This window comes from Eriocheir sinensis, chromosome 18 (assembly GCF_024679095.1).
Source record: "Eriocheir sinensis breed Jianghai 21 chromosome 18, ASM2467909v1, whole genome shotgun sequence".
NCBI lineage: Eukaryota > Metazoa > Arthropoda > Malacostraca > Decapoda > Varunidae > Eriocheir > Eriocheir sinensis.
The window spans coordinates 10983992-11010069 of record NC_066526.1 but is presented as its reverse complement, the minus strand read 5'-3'; the positions used below and the strand labels follow the sequence as shown (position 1 = coordinate 11010069).

The following is a 26078-nucleotide window of genomic DNA, read 5'->3' as shown; positions in this document are numbered from 1 at the left end:
AAAGAAAGATGAAGAGAAAGAGAGAAAGAAAAATGAAAAGAGAGAAAAAGAATGAATGAATGAATGAAAGAACGAAGGAAGGAGGGAAGGAAAGGGTGAGAGAGAGAAAGAGAGAGAGAGAGAGAGAGAGAGAGAGAGAGAGAGAGAGAGAGAGAGAGAGAGAGAGAGAGAGAGAGAGAGAGAGAGAGAGAGAGAGAGAGAGAGAGAGAGAGAGAGAGAGAGAGAGAGAGCGATAGAGAGAGAGAGATAGAGAGAGAGAGAGAGAGAGAGAGAGAGAGAGAGAGAGAGAGAGAGAGAGAGAGAGAGAGAGAGAGAGAGAGAGAGAGAGAGAGAGAGAGAGAGAGAGAGAGAGAGAGAGAGAGAGAGAGAGAGATTTCGTATTCACTATTACCGTCTCCGTGAACATCAAACGAAGGATTTTTTTTTTCCATTTCCTTACATTTCCTAACATTTTTTTCTCTTTCTTATGTGCAAACCCAAAGTCTCCGCGAGCACTAACTTTCCCTTCCCTTCTTCTGCGTCGCCGTTGTGTGGGAATTGACGATCTTCGAATCACGGCAAGTCTTCGAGTCTTCTGGGAACTTAAAATTTTCTTTGTTTTCCCTTAGCAGTTTCCTGTTTTATATATTTATACATATGAATACTGAGCTTGATGTTAAAGTATGTGTAAGGAATAAAGAAGACGAAGACAGATAATAATGAGTAATAATGATAATAATAATAGTTATGATAAATATGTTAGTAATGATAATGGTAATGATGATAGTAATAACAGGAAGAAATCTGTTAATCTATCTATATCTATATCTATCTATCTATCTATCCGTCTATCTATTTATATGTCTATTTTTTATCATATCAGTCTAGCTTTTCTCTTTCTTTTCCTCTCTTGTTTTTCTTTCTTTCTTTCCTTTTATTTATCTATCTGTCTATCTATCTATCTACCTATCTGTCTGTCTTTCTATCTCTTTATCTCTCTTTCTATCATTCTATCTATCTATCTCTCTATCTCTCTCTCTCCGTGGTTACAAACGACAGATCAACAATATTTAATCTCACACACACATACGGTGCCACTCGCGCGTCTATTCACAGCGTCGTGTCAGGTTACCTCTACTTAAGGCGACGCCGACCAATGACAGACGACACCAAACGCTCCGTCACCTCGGTAATTCGTTTGATGGACACGTTTTATCAGGGCGGATTTGTGATGATGAAGGGCTCTTGACGCACCCAACAACCTCACCCCTTACCCACTCATCACCCCACTCCACACACACACACACACACACACACACACACACACACACACACACACACCACCACCACACCACACAGCCACCCTCTTCCCCACCTCCCCCCTTCATTCACACCTTGTTGTCTAGTCTACCGAACACAACAATACGATTTCCAAGGACTGCCAGCCGGTATTGTTATTTTGCATTGTTTGATACGTGGTTAAATTGCAAGGGAAGTCAATAATATGGTATATTAATTAAGGGAAAGGTTGATTGACAAGATTTGAAAGGTAAGGGTACGGCATCTTAGAGAAATAGTTTGGGAAAAGTAGAAACAGTAGAAAATAGTAGAATAATAGTAAGAGTAGCAATAGTATAAGAAATCTCAGTAGAAATCGAAACGGAACTAACACTGACTGACAGGCTTCCAGAACTGTACCTACTCCTCCTCATTCTCCTTATCCTCAACCTCCTTTTTAGCAACTCCTTTTCTTCTTTTTACTATTCCCACTACTACTTTCTATGTTATAGCTGCGCGTGGCCTCGGTGCTCATCTCCGTTGCATTGGTGGGTAGGAAGACACAACTAGGTATGAATATTCAACGTAGAGCGTGTTGTCTCTCTCCCCATTTTCCCGCAAGTCAGTCTTTGTTGCCTACCACCAAAGGATGAAGTGAAGCAAGGGAGAGTCGCTTTCCTCCGTGCTCGAGGCGACGACAAGGGATGATTTATGCCCGCCGGAGGATTAGGTGAGGTGAGGAAGGCAGCGTTGGTCTTTATAACGAAGGGTGAGAAGAGGAAGACACGTTGTTGGGAGTATAATGTGTGTGGGCTATATTTGTGTGTGTGTGGGGGGGGAGGCATGTGTTGTGTGTGTTAGGGGTAGCGGACGAGAGAGAGGAGAAGAGTTACTGATAAAAATAGAGAATCATATTAGGTCTTTAGAACGAAGGATTATAACAGGGAGACGTACTGTTGGGAGTCTGTTGTGTGTGTGTGTATGGAGGGAGGGGATCTGTGTGTGGGGTGGGGTGGGTGGGTGTGTCTGGGGGTGTGTGAGGGAGAGAGACAGACAGACACAAAGAGACTCATATTAGCAAATGAGGTAGTTACGAAAATGTAAAAAATTATTTTAACGTTGTAATTCAGGATGCATACGAGGAAAACTAATAATGCTAAAGAGATGAAAAGCAGTGATTAATCATTTTTACACTCACAGTCATTGTTAGGAGCGCGGGGACAGAGAAAGGAAAATGTCACAGAAACATTGCACGCACCAAAAGCTAAATCAAGAGACGAAAAATGAGTTTGTTAATATTAGTTCTACCGTAACTTAAAGGAGAAGGTATAAAAAAGCCAACCAAAGAAATGTGAAAAAAACACAGATATCTTTTCACAGTGGTGGAAGAAGCTCAAGGGCAAAAAAAAAAGCAAAAAAGCAATTGAAAAGAAGATTAAGAAGGAAAGATTTTAATTTATTCTGCAAACATCAAGTAAACATTATAGGTCCACCTGGATGCGATAACTTAGCTTAAATTACGGAAAAACTGAGATGTGAACCTATTCCATATACTAGCAGGTCATAGTGAACAGTAAGAGGAAAGGAATAGACAAGAAAGGAAATAAGGAAAGAAGGAATAGGAATGGAAAAAAAGGAAGGGAAAGTAAATTAGAAAGGAGTGATGAAGGATAGGGAATAAAAACTAAGGTAAAAAAATATATCCCGTTTCACATACACACAAAAAAAATATATGTAGGAGTGAAAATAACGGGAAAGTAACTACCCCCAAAAAATATCGCTGACAACGCAACGGAGTAAAAAAGAGTGTACCAGTGCAAGGGTGAGCTGGGAAAGACGAACAACAAAGATGATGAGAAAAGTTTGGTAGATTTTTTACCCTTGCATTCCTCTGATATATGATAATGATGATGAAGAGGAGGAAGAGGAAGAGGAGGGGAGGATAAAGGGGAAGTAGGAGGAGGAGAAGGATGAAGATTAAGGGGAGGAAGAATGAGAGGAGGGGAAGATGAACGGGGGGTAGGAGGAGAAGAAAAGAGGGAGGAGGATGAAGATGATGAAAAAAGGGAGAAAAGAAGAGAAACTATTAATGGTAATGATAGTGATGAAAGAAAGGAAGATAAGGAAGAGGAGAAGGAAGAGAGGTAGGAATATGAAGATGATAAAGATACGGATGAAAAAAAGATATGGGAAAGAAGACGAGTAAAGAAGGATAATAATAATAAATAATAAAGATGAAGAAAGGAAAGACGAGAGTGAGGAAGAGAACGAAGGGGATTAGGAGGAGGAGGAGGAGGAGGAGGATGCTAATGAAGAAAGAAAAGAAGAAAAAGAAGACGAGGAAAGATAAATAATAGTAAATATAATAATAATACCACAGAAATAGATTATAGATAGTCTAATGTGTAAATAAATAGAAAAAAGAGCCGGAAAACACATTCATTTTAATAGACAGGTAGATAAATAAACAGAAACAAAGATAAAACAAGACCACACACAATATATTCCTTGACGTACTCCCATGCATATTCTTTACCTCTCGAAGTAAAATCCAAAAATCGCTACCATCGTAAAATCTCAAAAAACCAGCGCTCAGATGCATAGCTCTTCATGTCTCACCTAACCTCCTCTCACCTCGTCCTGGGAAGTACAAACACGGACAATGGCAACTGCAGGACATGAAAGGGAAGAAAAATAATGCCGGCAGAGTGTTCGTGTGCTCTACGTATTGTGTTTCTGGCGCCGATTTCCCGCATGGTTACATATCGACGTCAGGTTCTATTCAGAGGCACATGCTTGGATAGGTTGGGAAAGACCGTAGAGAGGGAAATGGAACGAGGGAAGGAGAAAGGAAAAGTTTTTGGCTTTGTCAGAGAGAGAGAGAGAGAGAGAGAGAGAGAGAGAGAGAGAGAGAGAGAGAGAGAGAGAGAGAGAGAGAGAGAGAGAGAGAGAGAGAGAGAGAGAGAGAGAGAGAGAGAGAGAGAGAGAAATTATCCACATTTTAATTATCCATCTGTATGTCTTTAATCATACTATTTATTTTTATTTTCCTCTCTTGGGATTTTAATTGATTTTGCTAATTCGTTTTTATTATATTTTTGGTCCTTTTTCTTAACTCGACTTTTTATTACTTGTATTTTTCTTACCCCGAGTTATTTTATTTTTCCATCTAATTTATTCTTCCTTTTTTATCGTACATCATTTTCAAACCTTCTTATCGTGTTGTTTTTACCTTCGCCAGCGACGAAGGTCATATTTTCGGTGCTGTTTGGATGACACAGAAGCGTCTATTGATTTATCTCTAATGAAACTTCGTGGAAAGGAAACACCAATTATATTCAATCCTTAGCGAAAATCTACGTCTCCAGAACACCTTATTTTACTCTGTTCTCATCCACTAATAGACTGAACCTTCATTACTTCATATATTCCAGTCCATGTCTTCTCTTTCTTCACTTCTCCTTCCTTCGTCCATCTTCTTTATTAGTCTTCTCTCCCTCCCTTGGTTCCATTGTTCCATTTTCCATCTCATTCCTTTCCTCTTTATCGTTTGTTTTAATCTGTTTTCTGTGTGACTTACCTCGTTCTGTCTTTATGCTTGTCTTTATGTCTGTCTGTCTGTCTGTCTGTCTGCTACTCTGTGAGTCTACTTGGCTATGTGTCAGTCTGTCTGCCCACTTGCTTACCTACCAACCTGACTTTTAGAAATTATCCCTATCCATGTGTCTATTTATATATAATCTTCCTTATTCCCCTATGTTTCTTGATCTGTAAATAATACCTAACCACATATATATGCCGTCTATCTATCTATCTATCTATCTATATCTATATCTCTACCTATTTGTCTATCTATTTATCCTTCTATATGTCTATTTTATCTTCCTTTGCTCCCTTTGCTTCCTGCTAATGAATATATCACCTACGTAACCTCACCTCTTTACCAAGGGAATCTCTATACCAAGGGCAATCTCTATACAAAGTCTCATATCCTCCCTCAAAACATTATACTCTCCTTCCTTTCCCTTCACAAGACCACTAACCCAGCCCTGTCCGTGTCCCCGCCAGGTTGTGATCTCTACGGGTTCATGGGCGGCCTCACGGGAACCACCTCGATCATGACCCTCGCTGCCATATCCTTCGATCGGTACCTCGTCATCTCCTACCCGCTCGACCCCTTCAAGAAACTCTCAAACCGCCAGGTACGTAGAAAAAGGTGAAGAGGTGGAGTGAGGGTGAGAGGGAAGAAAGGGAAGCTAATATAAGTTAATTCCATATCTTTGACTGTGTTTTTTTTTTTATCTACCTATACCTGCCTTACCTTGCCTTACTATAACATCGATTCCCACCCTTCCACCTGGCTAATTTTACTTTCCTCACGTCTAATATAAGTTAATTCCATACCTTTGCCTGTGGTTCTCTTGTTTACTTATACATGTTTTCTTTACCTGGCCTCACAGCATCGATTCTCTTCCCTTCCACAGGTCTCCATCGTAACCTTACCTGCCTGTTTCTACTTTCTTCACGTCTAATACAAGTTAATTCTATACCCTTGCCTGTGGCCCCCCGCTCTACCTTACCTGGCCTTATTACAGCATCGATTCTTCCACTTCAACATGGCTTGATCTTAACCTTACCTGCCTATTTCTACTTTCTTCACGTCTAATACAAGTTAATTCCATACCCTTGCCTGTGGTCCCCCTATCTACCTTACCTGGCCTTACAGCATCGATTCTCTTCCCTTCCACAGGTGTTGGCTATTATCTCCGCCACCTGGCTCTACGCCTTCACCTTCTCCGTCATGCCTCTCGTGGGCTTCGCAGGACTAAACTATTCCCCGGAGGGTCTTCTCACCACCTGTAGGTAAGTGAAGAGTGCCATTATCCTGATCTGCCTTACCTTTTAACCTTTTTGTTCCTCCTCCTCCTCCTCCTCCTCCTCCTCCTCCTCCTCCTCCTCCTCTCCTCCTCCTCCTCTTCCTCCTCCTCACTCTCATCTCCCTCCTTCCCCCAACCCGTTTGTTCCTCCTCCTTACCCTCAACCTATCTGTTTCTCCTCTTTCTCCTCTTCCCTTTAATTCATTCTTTCTTCCTCCTCCTCCTCCTCCTTCTCCTCCTCCTCCTCCTCCTCCTCCTCCTCCTCCTCCTCCTCCTCATCATCATCATCATCATCCTCTTCCTATTCCTTCCCCCCAACCCATTTCCTTCTCTTCCTCCTCTTCATCCTTTCCCTTACCCCATATATTCCTCCTCTTCCTCCTCATCCTTCCATTCAACCCTCTTTTCCTTCTCCTCATCCTAATCCGCATCCTCTTCCTCTTCTTCCTCCTCCTCTTAATCACAGAGCTTAAATCTCCTCAGGTCTTCTCTCTTTCTCTAGGTCCTCCGTCTTTCGGCTTCCTTTAAGATACCGAGTAGGGAAGGAAAATGCTATGAAAACGGTGGTACTTGTGGCCTGATCCCATTTGAAGAGGATTACGTTTTCTTTTCCGTCCTTTCATCTTCGCTTATGTAACTCTGGTTGTTCGGCACGGCTGTTTGACTGTCTGGTTGGGCGCTTGGTTTGGCTCTGTGAAAAAAATAGTTTGGCTCTGTGAAAAAAATAGTTTGGCTCTGTGAAAAAAATAGTTTGGCTCTGTGAAAAAAATAGTTTGGCTCTGTGAAAAAAATAGTTTGGCTCTGTGAAAAAAAAAGTTTGGCTCTGTGAAAAAAATAGTTTAGCTCTGAAAAATAGTTTGGCTCTGTGAAAAAAATAGTTTGGCTCTGTGCAAAAAATAGTTTGGCTCTGTGAAAAAAAATAGTTTAGCTCTGAAAAATAGTTTGGCTCTGTGAAAAAAATAGTTTGGCTCTGTGAAAAAAATAGTTTGGCTCTGTGAAAAAAATAGTTTGGCTCTGTGAAAAAAAATAGTTTAGCTCTGAAAAATAGTTTGGCTCTGTGAAAAAAATAGTTTGGCTCTGTGAAAAATAGTTTAGCTCTGAAAAATAGTTTGGCTCTGTGAAAAATAGTTTGGCTCTGTGAAAAAAAATAGTTTGGCTCTGTGAAAAAAATAGTTTGGCTCTGTGAAAAAAATAGTTTGGCTCTGTGAAAAAAATAGTTTGGCTCTGTGAAAAAAATAGTTTGGCTCTGTGAAAAAAAATAGTTTGGCTCTGTGAAAAAAAATAGTTTAGCTCTGAAAAATAGTTTGGCTCTGTGAAAAAAATAGTTTGGCTCTGTGAAAAAAAATAGTTTGGCTCTGTGAAAAAAATAGTTTGGCTCTGTGAAAAATAGTTTGGCTCTGTGAAAAAAATAGTTTGGCTCTGTGAAAAAAAATAGTAAAAATTGAACCCATGTTCGTTGTATCGCTATATGGAAACAGATGAAAAGAATGGAGATAGCAATGGTTAAATAATAATGAATAATCTTAGGAATGATAAATAACCTTAGATATTAATGATGATTCCACTCGTTGTATCGCTATAGTGAAACAGAGGAAAAGAATGAAGATATTAACGGTTAAATAGTAATGAATAATCTCAGGAATGATAAATAATCTTAGATAATAATGATAATTCCACTCGTATTATTTCGCCCAACGGCAGGAGTAACACAACATAGAAAAAAGTCTACAAAAAACATACGATTAATTATAATTGACACTGGATAATGATTTTTTTTTTTTTTTTTTTGAACAGAGGAATTAGACGAGATAGATAGATGGGGAAAGTAGCTTAGAAGATAAGTTGGGGGGGAGGGCAAGGAGAGAGAGAGAGAGAGAGAGAGAGAGAGAGAGAGAGAGAGAGAGAGAGAGAGAGAGAGAGAGAGAGAGAGAGAGAGAGAGAGAGAGAGAGAGAGAGAGAGAGAGAGAGAGAGAGAGAGAGAGAGAGAGAGATAGAGTACCATAAGAAAATGCAGCTCTATTATTCAGGCTTGTATGGGGCGTGTGTAAGGGTATGGCCCACTGAAGGATTCCGAGGACTAAGCCTGAGTGCCCACCTGTCTCTCAAGGACTGTTTCCCCTCTGTTTACCTGCCACTAATTAACGACAGGAGGACAGGCGGTAGCGAGGGAGGAAGACGAGCATAGATATCGTGTGTGTTGAACTGAGAATCTGAAAAGGATTGGAGGCAGGGGGAAAGGGGGGAAGGTAGATGGATGAAGAAGTAGAGAGGGAAGGGGAAAGAGAGGGAGTGAGAAGGAGGTGGTAGCGAGGGAGGAAGACGCGCTCAGATGCCGTGTGTGTTGAACTGAGACTGAAAAGGATGGGAGGCAAGGGGAAAGGGGAAGTAGGTAGATGGATAGATAAGGAGACAGGAGAGGAGAGACAGAGAGGGAGTGAGAAAGAGGCGGTAACGAGGGAGGAAGACATGCTTAGATATCGTGTGTGTTGAACTGAGACTCTGACAAAAATTGGAGGCAAGGGAAAGGGGAGGAAGGTAGATAGATAGATAAGGAGAGAGAGAGAGAGAGAGAGAGAGAGAGAGAGAGAGAGAGAGAGAGAGAGAGAGAGAGAGAGAGAGAGAGAGAGAGAGAGAGAGAGAGAGAGAGAGAGAGAGAGAGAGAGTAGGATGCACCCCCCCCCCCCCCCACACACACACACACATACACACACACACACACACACACACACACGCATGAACTCATACACTCGCTCGCATGCAAAACCTAATTATGTCGGGACACAATGTCGATATTACTCTCATTAATATTTTCACGTCTATTTTTTCTCACTAATAAAGCTACATTAATCCTTTAATTTAGAGAGAGAGAGAGAGAGAGAGAGAGAGAGAGAGAGAGAGAGAGAGAGAGAGAGAGAGAGAGAGAGAGAGAGAGAGAGAGAGAGAGAGAGAGAGAGAGAGAGAGAGAGAGAGAGAGAGAGAGAGACCTCTACGTACTTGGCTCTGAAAAAGGTCTTTGTGCGCCGCATCGATTGCTTCCTTGTCTTATTTCTTTGTCTGGGTTTTGTTTCTCTTTCCAGAACCTGATTACTGGCGAGATGAATGTCTGGTGCTCTTGTTTGTGTTTCTCTCTCTCTCATTTTTCTCTCTTTCTTTTTTATTTCATTCATTCTTTTTTTCGTTCTTTCTTTCTCTATCTCTCTGTCTATCTTTCTATTTATTTATCCATCTTCTATCTTTAACTATCTTGATTTTAAGGATGGAAAGAAATAATGTACCCTGGTGTGACTATAATAAGAATAAGAATATGAATACGAATAACAGTAATGAAAGATACAAAGAAGAATCCGCATGAGAAAGACAGAAAGAAATTAGCTATGTGACTTTTGTACCCACGATGACAATGAAAACAAGAACAAGAAGAAGTAGGAAAGAAGGAGGACACGTGCCCGAACTATTGCAGACAAACTCCCTCTCTTCTATTTCCTGCAAGACTCAACGAAGGATGATCAATCGTACCTACCTGGTAGTACTTGGACTCTCGCTGATTGCTACTCTGTCCTATTGCCACGTGCCGACTCGAAGCTCTCGAAATCCACCTTATATTCTCAAGCGCTTTCAGCTCTCGCAATTACTACGTATCTCCCAAGACTCTAGAGGGGATAAATCAGGATCTCATGCGTGTTTTTTCACATTCATGGTACAGAAGCCTCGTCAAACTTATCAAAAGGCTCATAAAACTATCTCAGAATATTCCCACACGACCTCTACGTAAGCCTTATCATTTGTGGGTCCTGAAATATCTGAACGTATGGGCCTCACCAGCTTCGTTCTGCAGCACCAACGCCTAAAATCGTTCATATGGTACTCGAACTCACTTTTATTGTCTCACAGAACAGTATAAGAAGTTAGAGGAGAAGGAGGAGGAGGAGGAGGAGGAACACGCAGGACTGTTACGTTAGGAAAGTGTTGGCTAATGTTTTATCTCATGGTGACTTTTAACTCGTGGAGATTTGAAAGCAAGAGCATTGAGAGTATGAGGAGAAAGAGGAGGAAGAGGAAGAAGGGATAGAGAAGGTTGTAGGTGAGGAAAGTGTTGGATAAACTGTACTCTCTCATAAGGGATCTAAACTTTTATGATAACTTTTTTTAGCTGTGAATATTTAGAAGCATTTAGAGAAGGGGAAATAGGAAGAAGAAAAAGTAACAGAGAAGGAGACGGATACGAAAGTGGTGAAAAGAAATTGGTGAGAAAGTGGAAGGATTTTGTAGGAAGAGGAGGAGGGGAGGAGGTGAAGAAGGAAAAGGAGAAAGAGGAAAATGTAACAGAGAAGGAGACGGATACGAAAGTGGTGAAAAGAAACTGGTAAGAAAGTGGAAAGATTTAGTAACAAGAGGAGGAGGGGAGGAGGTGAAATGAGGAGGAGGAGGAAGAAAATGTAACAGAGATGGAGACGGATACGAAAGTGATGAAAAAGAAATTGATGTGAAAGATGTGAGAAAGTGGAAAGATTTAGAAACAAGAGGAGGAGGTGAAGGGAGGGAAAGGGACTATACACCTACCTCACACCTCTCACTACACCCCCATATCACCCTTCCATCACCCTCTTAGGCACATCTTCATAAGGTAACAAGGGGAACATCATAACGGGGAAGGGAAGGATGGACCTACCTCATACCTGACACAATTTTCCTCCAGAACACTTCCATCACCCTCTTAGGCACATCTTCATAAGGTAACAAGGGGAACATCAGAACGGGGAGGGGAAGGATGGACTGCACACCTCACACCTCATTCACCCTTCCATCAGCCTCTTAGTCACGTCTGCATCAGGTAACAACGGGGGACACCTGCATCCTCAGCCCCAGGTATAGCTCCTTCACCTGAGATTTACCTGGGGAATGGATGACACGCTCTGGTTGAAGTTCCCGGAGCTGGCAGCCGTAATTAACCTCACTCTTACCTGGGTCACGGCAGTATAGTGTCATTCCAGGGTGCCATAAGGGTCAGGGGAGTATGAGGGAGAGTATGGAGTATCGACTTTAAGAGCCTTGTAGTTCCCTTTTTGTTATTCGGGTTTTAAGAGTGGGTAATAACGAGACTAATGAGAGAGTTTTAATTTTATGCTGTAGGAGTCTCTTTCTCTCTCTATCTCTGTCTTTTGTGAGGTTTTCTGTTGTTTATTTCTTTTGTTTTTGTGTGTATACGTATGCTTGGGGTTTTCCTTTGTTTGTTTTGTTTTCCTATCTCTGTTTTTCTTTGTTTCTTTTTCAATATGTTTTCTGTTTATCTGTTTGTCTGTTTGTTCTTCTGTTGAGGTCTGAGGCTCTTCTGTTGTTTATCTCTTTTTTTTTTGTATTTATATATGCTTGGAACTTTACTCTGTTTACTTATCTCTGTCTTTGCATCTTTTTTTGCATATATTTATTTGTTTATATATCTTTCTTTCTTCCTATTTGTTTGTCTGTCCGTCTGTCTATATGTATGTCTGCCTCTCTCCATCTCTCTATCTATTCTTGTTTTCCTATCTGTGTCTTATCAATATTTTTCTCCTTATCTCTGTCTTTCTGCATCCGTCTATCTCTCTATCTATCATCATTGCCAGATTGTCGTACTCAGCCTCTTATAATTCCCGACTTTCGACCGAAAAACTGTCTCCTTGGCCCCAGCAACGAGATTCACCTACAGTCATCGTTAAAATAGTTGATTCCTGATATTTTTCGGCCATAGCTATGCTCCAGAAACCGGTAAATACTATACTCTGAGTACGATAATCTGGCAACGGTGCTATCTAGTTATCTAGCTATCTCTCCATATCCACCACGGGAGCAACACGGGGACAGCACACCTGGAACGCAATTAACAGCCTCGGGCCAGGTAATGGGTCTGCCAGTAGCCATTCAGGTAGCAGTTAGGTTCCTCCCTGCTACTATTTCCTCCTTATCTATCTACTCGTAAAATTAAAGGAAGACAGTGGGATCGATTATTCTTATGTAAGGAAGCAGTATTTTTTTCCCATTTCCCGCGGCTTTCTTTTCCGTTTCTACTTCCTTTTCCCTTCCTTTTCCCTTTTTTCCTTTCCTTTCCTTTTCTTCCTTTTTCCTTTCTTCTTTTCTTTCCTTTCCTTCCATTTATCTTTTTCCATTCTACCCTTCCTACTTCTCTGTTCCTTCTCATTCCCTATTCCGTTTCCTTCGTCTCCATCCTTTACCCTTTCTTTCCTTTCCCTTTCTCCTTTTTCTTCCTTTGGTCTCTCCTTCTTTTCCTTCGTTCTTTTAGTCTTTCCATTTCATTCTCATCCAACTCCAGCGAATGTTAAGGAACGACTGTACTTCCCACCAACCTTATGATAACCTACCTCGCTTCTCCTCCTCTTCCTCTTTTCCGTCCTCCTCCTCTGTCCCGTCTTTTTCCTCCTCAGCATCGTGATCATCCTCCTCCTCCTCCTCCTCTTTTTCCGCCCACGCATGTCACTGTCACTTGTCACGTTCGGAGCCTTCACTTTCATCGCTCCTCTCCCTTCTCGCCCCCTTTGCCGTCCCGTCCCTTCCTCTTGTAGTGACGCGTGTCCGGCGAAGGGGAATCTTAAACGGCTTAGTGGGATGACGTCACGGCCTGAGAGGGGATTAAGAGCGAAATCACTGAGCGTTAGTATTAGTTTACGCGCCGCTGTTGTTGGGACGAGTGACGGCCATACAAGTTGAAAGAATGCTAAGCTTGATCATCAGGGCTACATGCTAGAGTGAGTAAAGTGAATGAAGCAATGAAAGAAATATTAGCTGATTTCAAGAGCCATCAGCAACCCTCTAGATCCTATGGGGAACTGTCAATAATAGGGGGCTAACTTTCTTTCTTTCTTCCTTTTTTCTTTCTTTATTTTTTCCTTTCCTTCTCTCCTTTATAACGACATCATCCCAACACTCAGTCACTGTCAGAAACACACTAAACACACCTCACTACTTGCACACTCATTAATAACAATAATTATCTATCTATCTATCTATCTATCTATCTATCTATTGTATTTTCATCGTTAAAGTTTCCTCTATTATCAACTTCCCTTCCCATTCATTCTCTCTTTCCACACCATTTATCAACCTCCTCAATTTAACTTTCCTTCATTGTGTTCTCCCCTTCCTCTGTGCCTAACTTCCACTTGCCAGCCTCAAGCAATTTTACCTGACCCATTTCTATATCCGTCTGCCTCCCTTCCCTTCCTCCCTTCATTCACGCTTTATGTTAATTTCTTCGCTTTCCTCCTGTTTGTTAATTTCTTCTTCGCTTCCTTCTTTCCCCTCCTCTTATCATCATCATCTATCATCTGTTTTCATCTACCGTCCCTTCATTCCCTTCTACCCTCGTTATTTTCTTCCCTCCTGTCTTTTTTCTTCCTATAATTTTTTGCTCTCTTTCCCGTCCCTTTCTAGTATTTTTTATGTCATTAACACCTTCCGTTTCTCATTAGTGCGCCACTTTTTCCCCTCCCCATCTCCCTTCGTTTCTTACTTCCTTTATTTTTTTTCCATCCCTACTTTCTTATTCCCTTTCTTCCTTCCTTCTTCTATCTACCTTTTGTCTCCATCCTTTACTCATCGTTCCCTTTCCCTCTTTCTGTAGATAATTATTTTTTTACCTTTCGCTCTACTTACATTCCTTCCTTCCTTTCCTTTCTTTCTTCCTTCGTTTCCATCCCTACGTTCTCATTTCCTCTCTCCCTTCCACCCTAAATCTGTTTCTTTCCTTTCCTATTACTCAGTTACCTTTATCTTCCATTACTTACTCACCTTACCTAACCTTACCTCACTATACCTTACCTTAACTAACCTAACGTCACCTAACCTAACCTAACCTAACCTAGCCTAACCTCCCTCACCACTTTCCTTCTCTCTCCAGCTTCGACTACCTCTCCGAGTCCACCAACAACCGCATCTACATCTTCTCCTTCTTCGTGGCGGCGTGGGTCGTGCCCCTCAACATCATCGTCTTCAGCTACCTGTCGATAGTGACCACCGTGTCCAAGCAGGAGCGGTACTGCCACACGTGTCCAGGCACCTTCTCCACCTCCTTCAAGCACCAGAGGCTCAAGAGGAAGAAGGGAGTCGAGGTGAGTGAGTGTGGTGTTGTTTGTAGTCATGGTTAAGGTTGGTTAAGGTTGGGCTGGGTTGTTGTTGTAGTGTGTGATGTTGAGTGTTTTTTATAGTAGTAGTGGTAGTAGTGGTAGCAGTAGTAGTAGTAGGACAAGTAAGAGGAGGAGAAGGAGGAGGAAGAGATAGAGAAAGAAGAGGAGGAAGAGAAGGAAGAGTTTGTAATGTTCGTAGTGATTGATGAGTTAGTTAGGGTTGAGTTGCTCTTTCAGTAGTAGTAGTAGAAGTAGTAGTAGCAGTAGCAGTAGTAGTAGTAGTAGTAGTAGTAGTGAGAGTTGTCGTAGGAGAAGGAAGAGAAGGAGGAAGAGGAGAAAGAGGAGGCGAATTAGCGGTAGCAAATAAAGTAAAACGCATCAGAGAAAGGAGGAAAGTAGAACAAACTGCTACGCCCTTACATCAGCGCCATAGAAACACGCCGGCCATTGTTTTAACGCCAAGTTGAGACGCTCGAGAAAAGACAAGAATAGAAAAAATACACGAAAACGTCAAGGATAAAAGAGGGAAGGAAGAGGAAACTGCCAGACACGACCCTTTTTACGTACCGCCATAAAGAAGAAAAGAGGAAAACAAAAAGAGAACATAATAATGGAGACGAAATAAAAGAAAATGCAAAATAACCAAAAAAATGGAAAACTTCAGGGATAGAAGGAGAGGAAGAGTAAAATGCCAGACTCGACCCTTTTTACATACCGCCATAAAGAGGAAAAGAGAAAACAAAAAGAGAAGAAGAAAATAAGTTTGAAGAAATAAGAGAGTCTGCAAAAAAACACTGGAGCACTACTAAGAATTAACCTGCAACACATTAGCTTTCCAACACACACAACACAAGAACACCTTTTTTTCCGAGCTCTATCTTGTGTATTCCTCTTACCTGTAGCCACCCGAGAATCGTTCCTGTCTTTCTTTCCTTCTTATTCCTTTGTTTCTGAACCCACATGAGTCTTGGGTAACCTGTCGCTTTCCCAGAACACCTCATCACTTTGTATCTCTCTAGTGTTGTATAAGCCACGCAGACTTTATAATCCTTAAACAATACACGGATCTTTTGTTTCTGAGTTCACCTTTGTCTTGTCTAACCTTTAACTTTCCTAGAATAGCTCGTCTCTCTCTCATCCTATATATTCTTTAAGTATTGACGTTTTACTAGCCACATAAACAACATAATCCCTTGAACAAAACACTAATCCATTGTTTCTGAGCCCAGTTGTGTCTTGTTAACCCGTCGCTTACTTAGAACAGTTTATCTTTTTATACTCGCTAAATAATGATCTTTTATAAGCCACAGAAAAAACATAATCCGTTTAGCTATACTTGAACACTATCGAGGAAGGGATCTGATGATGTTACCTCAACTGCGTCGCTTTCTTTGAACTCTTTATCCCGTCCTCCTTGCCCTTCTTCAGTGTCGTCTTATACTCAGTTATAGGCCACAGTAACAACATAATCCTTTTAACTCTACTTGGACACTATCAAGGAAGGGATCTGTTGAACACCTCAACTGCATCACTCTCTTTGAACTCTCTATCCTCTCCTCCTTGCCCTTCCTCAATAACAGTGTCTTATACGCCGCTAAATCCCAGACACAGCATGCGCCTTATACTAGTCCGGGCGCTGTCAAGGGTGGGGCTAATAATGTTCAGCGTAAACAAACGGAAGGAGTAAGAGGAGCCAAGAGAAAAGGCGTTGCGGTAGGGAGATGAGACAGTCCCGACCTTGAGACGTTCCTGGTGGGTTTACTGTTCCCCGAGTGTGTTTTTGATGCGATAAAATAAGGTGAAGGAGCGACGGATGAGAAAAGAGAGGGAGGGAAGAAAGTTGAGACGGTAGCAAGGAGAAAAGAAATATACAAGGGAATAAGAGAGTTAGACAATGAAGAGTGGGAAGGAAAAAGAAGGGAGATGACGTGGTATAATGATGAAAGAAAAGTACAGAGTTAGTTAGAGATGGAGAGGAGGGAGGTGAGGCGGTAGCAAGGAGTAGAAAAGAAATATACAGGGGAATAAGAGAGAACTAGACATGGAGTGGGAAAATGAGGGAAGGGAACACAAGGGAACACAAAGGAGGAGAAAGAAAGGTACAGAGTTAATCAATGGATGGGAGAAGAGAATAAGCAAGAAATGGACAAGGGAAATGAGGGAAGATGAAAGACTGAATATGAAGGAATAAGACGAAGAACAAAAGGAAAGAAAGGCGATAGAGTGCAGAGAAAGAGAAATAGCAAAGAGAAAAAGGAGAGAAGAAGATAAAAAGATAGGACAGAAGGAGTCAAACGTCATATGCTGACTAGGAGGCGAGAGAGAGATAGTAAAAAGGAGATCAAAGGATGAAGGATATGGAAGTGAGGTGAAGAGGAACGTAAGATTTTAACTGAAAATATGAGGAGGAGGAAGATGAAGGAAGACATATTGGAGTCAGAACGTGGAAGGAAGAGAAAGATGAGGAGGAGGAGAGAAGGAAAAAGAATAAAGAAAGGAAGGAATGAAAAGGAGGGGAATACAAGTGAGGAGAAAGATGAGGGAAGATATATTGGAGTCAGAATGTGAAAGGAAGAAAAAAAGGAGGAGGAGGAGAGAGAAAACATAAAGAAAGGAAGGAAGGAAAGAGGAAGAGGAGAAGAAAGCAAGTGGTCTGATAAACAGGAAGGGGAGGAATATGATGGAAGATATATTGGGGTCAGAAAGTGGAAGAAAAAAAAAAGTGGAGGTGGTGGAAGAGAGAGAAAAAGAAAGAAAATATTAAAGGAAGGAGAAGGAGGAGGAGAATGCATGTGGCGTGATAAAGGAGACTTAGCGACACTCCCTTGTATAAGTTGTGTGCGTGTGTAGTCTTGCATAATACACACACACACACACACACACACACACACACACACACACACACATAAACACAAACCTTTTAATACATAGACAAATATTCTAAATACTTATCAATCTACTGTTTTTTATCCACTCATCTGAAATTACTCTCCTTCTTCTTCTTCTTCTTATTATTATTATTATTATTATTATTATTATTATTATTATTATTATTATTATTATTATTATTATTATTATTATTATTATTATTATTATTATTATTATTATTATTATTATTATTACTATTATTATTATTATTATTATTATTATTATTACTACATTTTTTTATTTTACTAATGAAACCACTAAAGCATTGTAAACCCCTCTACCGTAAAAACAAAAAGGGGAAAAAAAAATGCTTTCACTTCACTCCTCACCTGGAAAAATATGACTTGTTTTCCACTCACCGAAATGAGGCAGAAACACAGGTAATAATTTTCCCCCTGGACGTGTGGCTAAGAAACACACGCGTCAACGATAAGAGGAGAATGGGAGAAGGAGGAAGGGAAGAACAATGAGGAGGAGGAGGAGGGGAGAAGGAGGAGGAGAAGGTGGAGGGAGGAGGTGGAGGGTACCATCCTCTCACCTCCTCTTCATCATTAGTGGAGAGACTAGACAAAAAAACAAAAAAAGTTGAAATGAGGTAGAATCATTGAGTGTGAAGGTGTGTAGGGCTGTGTGTGTGTGTGTGTGTGTGTGTGTGTGTGTGTGTGTGTGTGTGTACCTGCCTCCTTCGTGCCAGGTGAACGGGTACTCACATCATCTTATGCAAGTTACTTTTCCTCTCCACAGAGTCTGGTATTGAACGTAAGGCGGCGTTCACTCAGACAAGGACGATAACTTGTACCCTAGGCACCTTGCGGTTGTAGTAGTGGTAGTTGTAGTAGTAGTAGCTTCCCCTGGACGGCGAATACCTTCGGTACAGGACGGCCAATACCTCACACGAGGCACGGGTTGATGTAAGTGCCCGCGGATTCTGGGTGCGCGGACAGCGGGCGTTAATGGACATCCGCATATTCGACCCGATGGCTGCCTGTCACCGTGAGCTGCCCCTGCAAGCCGCCCACCACAGGAACGAGCAGGAGAAGACAAGGGCATACGGTGAAAGAATCCAACATGTGGATCAGGGCAGCTTCACCCCCCTCGTCTTCACCACATCCGGCGGGATGGGTCCCAGGGCCCAATGCTTCTACACACGCCTCGCGGAACTAATCTCAGAAAAGAAGCATCAGCCAAGGAGCCACGTTGTCGCCTGGATGAGGTGTCGCCTCTCGTTCTCCCTGCTCAGGTCGGCCATCCTATGTCTCAGGGGCACCAGACACTCTGGCCCAAAAGCCACCAACATCTCCAATATGGACTATGAAGCCACAGTGGTGGAGAGTGACATTAGGGTGGGTCGGGAGTGAATTGAGTAGGGAAGGAAAGGGGGATCTGGACGTATTAGGTACTAGGTAGTATTAGTGATATGGTTGGATGCCACAGTCATTAGCGAACAGAGTTGGGGCTAATGACCTCAAAGCAATGGAGCCCTCCATGATTATGTGTCGGGAAAATAAACATGGGTGGAGGTATAATTTATGTAGTAGTAGTAGTAGTAGTAGTAGTAGTAGTAGTAGTAGTAGTAGTAGTAGTAGTAGTAGTAGTAGTAGTAGTAGTAGTAGTAGTAGTAGAGAGAGAGAGAGAGAGAGAGAGAGCATTGATAACCAAGATAAAACAGGTACGATCAATGTTCCTCAATAATTAATAAAAGAAATAGTGTGAAGGCTTGAAGCAGAAAGAAAAAAATAAGACCAGAAATGAACGTTAGCACACACACACACACACACACACACACACACACACACACACACACACACACACACACACACACACACACACACACACACACACACACACACACCTGGGGTTAACCTGGGGCTTTACACCTGACCCGCCACCCGAAAGCTGACACTGCCTCGCACCAAAGCACTGCTTTCCACCACCTCACCCCTACTCCCCCCCGCTCTCTTCTATTTCATAAAAACTCTCCCACAATATAAACCACTGACCCCCTATACCCCTCTTCCTTTGTACTTTTTTAACATTGTATTTTAATATGTATATTTTCAGCTTAAGAGCTACAATCACTCAATAAACAGATTATTATCATTATTATTATTATTATTATTATTATTATTATTATTATTATTATTATTATTATTATTATTATTATTATTATTATTATTATTATTATTATTATTATTATTATTATTATTATTATTATTATTATTATTATTATTATTACACACTCGCAGCATAGAAATTTAACTTTTGACTGTAGTACTCGTTTTTTTTATCCACAAACCCACAAAGAAGCTGGTTTTTTTTTTTTATTTCCTCCCATTAGATAATTGCTCTCTGCGTTTAGTATATATCTCTCTCTCTTAGGTAATCTGCATTTTCGTTTTTTTTTATTTTTATATTTTGCTTGGCCTCTGCGTGACTTTCTCGTAGTTTAATCCTTTAAGTTTCCCGTTTTAATGCTGCTTAATGTCGCTTCCTTTTTACTGATTAAATAGATCTCCAAAAATATGATTAACTACGTGATGATCCAATTTGTAGGGTACATTTCTGGAAGATATTAAGAAAGAAGCTGACTCACGAACACCTAAATAGAACAAGTTAAACGAAGTCAAGCAATTATTGAACCTCTACCAAAGAAGTCAAATGGACCCAACTGTAGTTCATTAGGATACAAGTGACGCACGATCTGTCGGTATGAATCTTTTTAACTTATCTTTGCGTAACGCTGAATCAAGTAATGTGGCTGATCTTCATTCCCATATCTTATTCAGGAGTAACAGAGTGGCATTTATTTCCCTCTCTATATATAACTAAACATCCTTTCACTTCATAGTTTACTACTGAACTTAACCCACTTTGTACTACGTCATTCTGGTCCACGTCGCTGCGGCAGGTGTGACTCACGTGGCCTCCTGGCGTGAAAGGTGACTGAGGGGAGCATTTTAATTTGCTATGATGCCTTTACGAAGTTAATTAAAGACTGAAGAGGTGTTAGCATCGTACCTCGTGAGTTTAGTGTGTAGAAGTGGTGGATAAGGAGGAGGAGGAGGAGGAGGAGGAGGAAGGGGTAATGAGAACGAATAGGATGAATGGAAGTGGAGTAGGAGAAGGAAGACGTGGAGGGCAAGGCAGAGAAGGAGGAGGAGAAGGGGAAGGAAGAGGAGGAGGAGAGGAGGAAGACGAGGAGCTTGAAAAATAGTGTAGTTTCCCTTTGACAATTTTTTCTTTTAGTGTGTGTGTGTGTGTGTGTGTGTGTGTGTGTGTGTGTGTGTGTGTGTGTGTGTGTGTGTCAGTTACTACAGGCCCGTCAATCACCAAGGAAGACAGACACGCTAATAGACGGCAATGTACTCTTTAACCTTCTCCTAATTGGGTTACGCCCCTCTGTGACTCGTTAACCCTCCTCCTCCTCCTCCTCCTCCTCCTCCTCCTCCTCCTCCTTCCTCCTCCTCCTCCTCCTCCTCCTCCTTCCTCCTTAACTCAATTGTCCTCTTCCTCCTTCTTTTCCCCCTCCAACTCCCCCTTCTCCTCCTCCTCCTCCTTCTCCCCTTTTTGTAACTTAACTAGCACAAAAACTCTTCGGTTAACACAACAAACATTACATTACACAACAACACTCTGAAAAAGGCTTGGCAGTTATGTAGTGAGATCCAATACGATAGACTTATATCAAAGGAATATTAGACAAATGCATGGATAGTGATATTAAGTGAGGTTAGGTTCACTGGAGCTGCCTTGTCTAAACCTAACGGCCTCTTGCAAGCTCCTTATCTTTTTATGTTCTTTCCATTCCTCGTTCCTTCCCTTCCTCTGTCCATTTATCAGGTACTCCCTTTTCCTTCATCCTTACCTCACTCCTCCCCTTTCTTCTCTGTTTCTTCCCCCTTCCCTTACGTTTTCTCCCACTTTTGTCTTCACTTTCCTCCCTTCCCCTTCCTCTTTCCTTCGTTCTTTTTGTTTTCTTCCTTAACCTTCACCTTTACGTCCCTTTCCTCCCCTGCCGTAAGCCTCCCCTTCAAGCAACCCTCGCCACCCACTGTTTTTCTTCCCTTCCGCAGCTCAAGTTGACTAAGGTAGCGTCGGGGATCATTGCCATCTGGGTGGTGGCCTGGACGCCCTACGCGGTGGTGTCCCTGCTCGGCATCTTCAGGCAGCGGGCCCTCATCACGCCCCTCGTCTCCATGGTCCCCGCCTTCTTCTGTAAGACTGCGGCGTGTCTCGACCCCTTCATCTACGCTCTCTCCCACCCGCGATTCAAGGTCATTACAAGTGTCCAGGTGTATGAAAATATGACTTTTTTTTTTTCTCTCTCTCTCTTTTGTGTGTGTGTGTGAATAAAATAGTAATGATTTATGTTTTACTGCGAGAGTTTTGATGATATATATAAAAGAAATTGTCCACGTGTCTTATGAAAGTGACGTGTTCATGTATGTAAAAACAATGATAGTAATTAATGTTTTTTATTGTTAGTTTTTGCTGAAATATACAGAAATTGAATGCAAGAATGACAGTTAGCGAGGATTGTTCTTAATTCGACCTGGGAATCATACGTAGTGGAACGGGCAGGTGTTGTTGATTAAGTGAATGCCAGGTAAATTTTTCCAGCTGTTAATCTAATGGAAGTCAGGTAAAACTCTGACCATTTCTTTCTAACTAAATCACAAGGATGAAAATACATTAGCTTCCCACGCCTTATATATATTTTACTAATTTTCTCTTTCTAAATTCCATTAAAACAGTGTGATACAGCTATCTTTGTTCTAATACTACTTTCTTGCTCACTCTAACTCGTTCCCAAGGATATAAATACTTAAGTTTATCTTCTTTTATATATTTTATCTCTAAATTCCTTCAGAAGAGTGTAATACAGTTGTTTCTGTTCAAATACTCCTCTCTCTCTCTCTCTCTCTCTCTCTCTCTCCTTCATATTTTGTTCCACCTTGTTCTGTGTTATTGTCGTGTCTCTCTTATTTCTTCTATTTTTCAAGGACGCGTCTCAGCGGCTCCGCCTGCGTAGGTGGCTGTGCGGTAAACAACAACAACAGCAACACCCACACTCTGTTTCTCCCTTCCACAGGCGGAGCTGAACAAAAGGCTGATGTGGCGCCGACGTCACCTGATGGGGGGCGTGAGGAACGGCATGACGCAAGGCTTCTCCGCGAGCACCTTCAGCGAGATGCGCGAGGAGCGGGAGCTGTCCGACGTGCAGGTGAGGCTCGGGGTGGCTCGGCGATCACTCAGTCCCCAACACCTTGCTGCTGGCCGAGTGTTGTCCATGCTGCACCCTTTGTTGGTCCGTGTGAGGCTTAGAGAGAGAGAGAGAGAGAGAGAGAGAGAGAGAGAGAGAGAGAGAGGGGGGGGGGGGGGAGTTATGCATTATAGGTCTTGTTGTTTTTTGTTGTTATGGAGGAAAGCTTGCGAATTCTTTTCATATCTTAAGATTGGAGAGTCCAGGAGTAATGTACCATTGATATGCTGTCGTGACTTGTCTGGCCGCCACACTTGTCTCTTTGATGAGCATTAACTCACGTAGCATTCATTGGTCGCCTCTTTGTTGATAAGAATGTTCAGCAGCATTGCCGGCAGCAAATGACAATTTCGTAACATGCTTCCGTTTCCCGTGCAGGCGTGGGGCAACTACGACCCGTCGTCCTCGTCGCTGGGGCCGCTGCTGCAGCGCAACACGTCCTGCACCAGCAACCCCACCCTGGACCGCACCCGCCGCAGGGACCCCGCCAGCTCCCCGGGGAGCAAGAGCCTGGCGTCGCCCATATCAACGGAAATCTACCCCCGGAAGAGCCTCTCCACCTACAGCTTCAGGAGCGTCTCGAGGACGGCAAGGTTCGACGAAAAGCTGGAGGCGGCGCAAAAGTCTCGCCGCCAGGACGACTTTCAATTGGAGCTGCGGACGAGGGCGCTGATTGAGCTGCCCACCGCCCCTCTGCCCAAGCCACGCTTCTCTCGCAGCTGTTCCTTTAGCGCCGGTCTTGAACGAGTCAGCCTGTGCACGCAGCCTCCTGCCCACGTGTGGACCACCTCCCAGACGCCGTTCATGATTGAAAACGACGCGCACACACACTCACACGTGGAGGCGGAGAGTCTCAGCAGGACGGCTAACAACTCGTCTGCGGCCGCCGCCGCCGTGGGTTGGAGGACCAAGGGCCGGAGCAACAGCCTGCCCATTATGATTCACGCCCCCGCCGACAGGAAATTCTCGAAGAACATGTTGCTTCAGATCTTCCAGGGCAAGATTCTGCCCGGCGCCCGGCGGAACAGGAGCAGCTCGTCCATCTTCCAAAACGACGGAAAGATGTAAGGGCCACGCCACGCCCCTCGCCAGCAGGGCCGACGGGCAAACTTCTAAGTCATGATCTCTGCAACTACTCATGCGTGTGGGCACCAGCGGGCGTGGGGTCGCGGGCCGCCGGCGTGGCAGCCCCGTGATGCCCACGCCTCCGCGTCACAGTAGTGGTTAGCTACGACCGCCGCGCCCCATGCCCAGCACCGAGGTAGAGAGCCAGGGGGGTGGGGGCCGCCTTGTGATATTAGTGGCGGGAGCGACAGGACCCACGGAGGACAGGCGTTCCGCCGGCCAGGGTCTCGCTGCACCGCAGGGGTCGGGGGTGAGGGAAGAAACGGACCAGCAAAGTTAGATTACATGAAATAGTATGTATCTTTGTCTTTCTTTTGCTCCCACGTTATCAATAGCTGTCATATTTTGACAAGGTGTCGCTTGATTTCCTGTAGTAGTAAGTTTACAGTAACAGAGTACCTAATAATGTTACAATCCTATAACATATATTGTGATGCAGAGGGAACTAAATGACGAAGAAAGTCTATGTTTTTAAAAGTACTTTTGTATGTTTAATATTTAAGAAGAGTCTACAGTAAGGAAGGCGAAGCAGGGTGTTCGTAGAGGCAGCGTCAGAGCATCGTAGTCACCGCACCGCACGGCCCGTCGAGGGCACGCCGCCGCCGAGGCGCCGCTGTCTGTGTTAAGGTTAAGGCTGCGCTAGGCAGGGCACGGCAGAACAGGAGCGTCGGGTTCGCGGCGACCAGAGGACACTCACTCACAAGACATCATTAATTGTCTCTCAACATATTGGCGTAATACCAAACACCACCTCGAATGAACACTAACACCATCACCAGCACCACTTCACTCATCACCACCTCACTGCTCTTCGTCATCCGGATAATCGCTAAGTCATCATTACTACCACCACTACCACTACCGCTCGTACTACTACTACTACTACGGATCACCACCACCAACACCACAACTCATTACTTGTGATATTACTAAAAGATAAACCCTCGTTAATCCTGACAAACATGACGCGGGGTGTCGGGGGAGACTCGCCGCTTCACTCTTGGTTCCGAAGCCTCTCCGTCTCTCTCCCCGCCTAAAGTGATGTACCCGATTGGATTCTAACTATGTATGGGCGAGGGAACTCATCATCCACTCCAAACACGCCGAGCAAATACAAGACGGGATTAGAGAGGCTTTGGAATCGACTCCGAGGTTCGTTAAGTTTAATCTGCTACGTGAAGCGAGATGCAGACGAGACGGCCCCGGCGCCTCGATGGGGGAATCTGATTTGTGAGGATTAATGACCTTGTTCTTTTTTTTTCTCGTAAGGTAGTTAAGTGTTAAGGTTCCTAGCATATCAAATTAGAGGCTTAAGTCTATTAGGGGGAAACTGACGCTTCCGAACGGAGATAACTAAGCAAACCACGACAAAAAGAAGTCGAATGAGGGAGGTTACTGTTCTGAGCAACACTGTGCATGACTGTATCGTTCGAGTGTGTTTCACGAAGCGCAAGTGAAACCGCGACTCTTGTTAGGCGGGCGAGGCTTGGGTCAGTATGGGGAGGAAGTGAGGAGAGAGGACTTGTGTGTTGCTACCCCGGAAATGGAGGACAAGAAGAAATAGAGAAAAACAAGTGAGACAGGAGGACATAATTATAGAGCACCATATCGGATCAGGGGAAGAAATAAGGAGGAAGAAAACGGTTGTGTGTTGTTATCCCGGACTACGAGAAGGAGAAAGAATAGAAAGAAAAGAGAAATAAGTGAAACGAGAGGACATATAGAACGCCATAACGGATCAGAAATAAGAAAGAGAAAACAAGAAAGAGGAAAAATGAAGTGGCGTGATCCTCTATCGCTGCAAGGTAAATAGACTTCGATTACGTTACTTTGTTTTTTAGTAGGTTGCCGTAACATAAAACGTGAATAGAGTCTTGACGAGCGCCTCTAAACACTGTCTACGGCTTGGTCAGTGGAGGAAAGGGAATGATATCAGGCTACTCTTAAACAGTTTAATTTTGCCATTTTCAGAATTAATTTGTAGACGTTTTTAGACACTCGGTTGCGCTGGATCTTGGATTTATTATCTGTTTGTTGATACAAGGTTTTGATATAGGCATTAGATACATTCCTACGTGTTTGAAGCGGTGCGGTGAGCGTTTGGTTGACACAATCGCTCTGAATACGTATTTCTGACCTGTTTGTTTATATAGTGTTTTGATATGAGCAACAGATCCATTCCTTACAGTGTTTGAAAGGGTGAAGCTTGAGGTAAAGTATATGGAAAGGAGACCAAGTTAGTATCGAATTAATATATAGTGAATGATAATCGTATTCCTTGCTAATATTATGGAAAAAAATACGTGTTAACATATGATGAATTGTTTGAAAGGGTGAAGCAAGAGGTAAGGTGAAAGTGGGGAATAAGGAGACCAAGTTAGTATCGAGTTAATACATGACGAATGATAATCGTATTCCTTGATATTCTTGCTAGTGTTATGGAAGAAGCAAATAAAAGTAAGAACATGTCATTATCGAATTAGCATATGATTAAGGAAGCTACTGATAAGC

General features: G+C 42.8%; 1 protein-coding gene across 1 annotated transcript in view; it reads left to right on the top strand.

The window, feature by feature from the left end:
• LOC127000299 (uncharacterized) overlaps positions 1-25312 on the top strand; it is a 54901-nt gene extending 29589 nt beyond the window's left edge. The window contains exons 3-8 of the mRNA XM_050863837.1: positions 5326-5459; positions 6008-6120; positions 14026-14236; positions 21253-21453; positions 22272-22403; positions 22821-25312. Of these exons, the coding sequence (XP_050719794.1) occupies positions 5326-5459; positions 6008-6120; positions 14026-14236; positions 21253-21453; positions 22272-22403; positions 22821-23510 (1481 nt within the window). The 3' untranslated portion in view covers positions 23511-25312. The remainder of the gene's footprint in view (positions 1-5325; positions 5460-6007; positions 6121-14025; positions 14237-21252; positions 21454-22271; positions 22404-22820) is intronic.
• Positions 25313-26078: the final 766 nt, after the last annotated feature.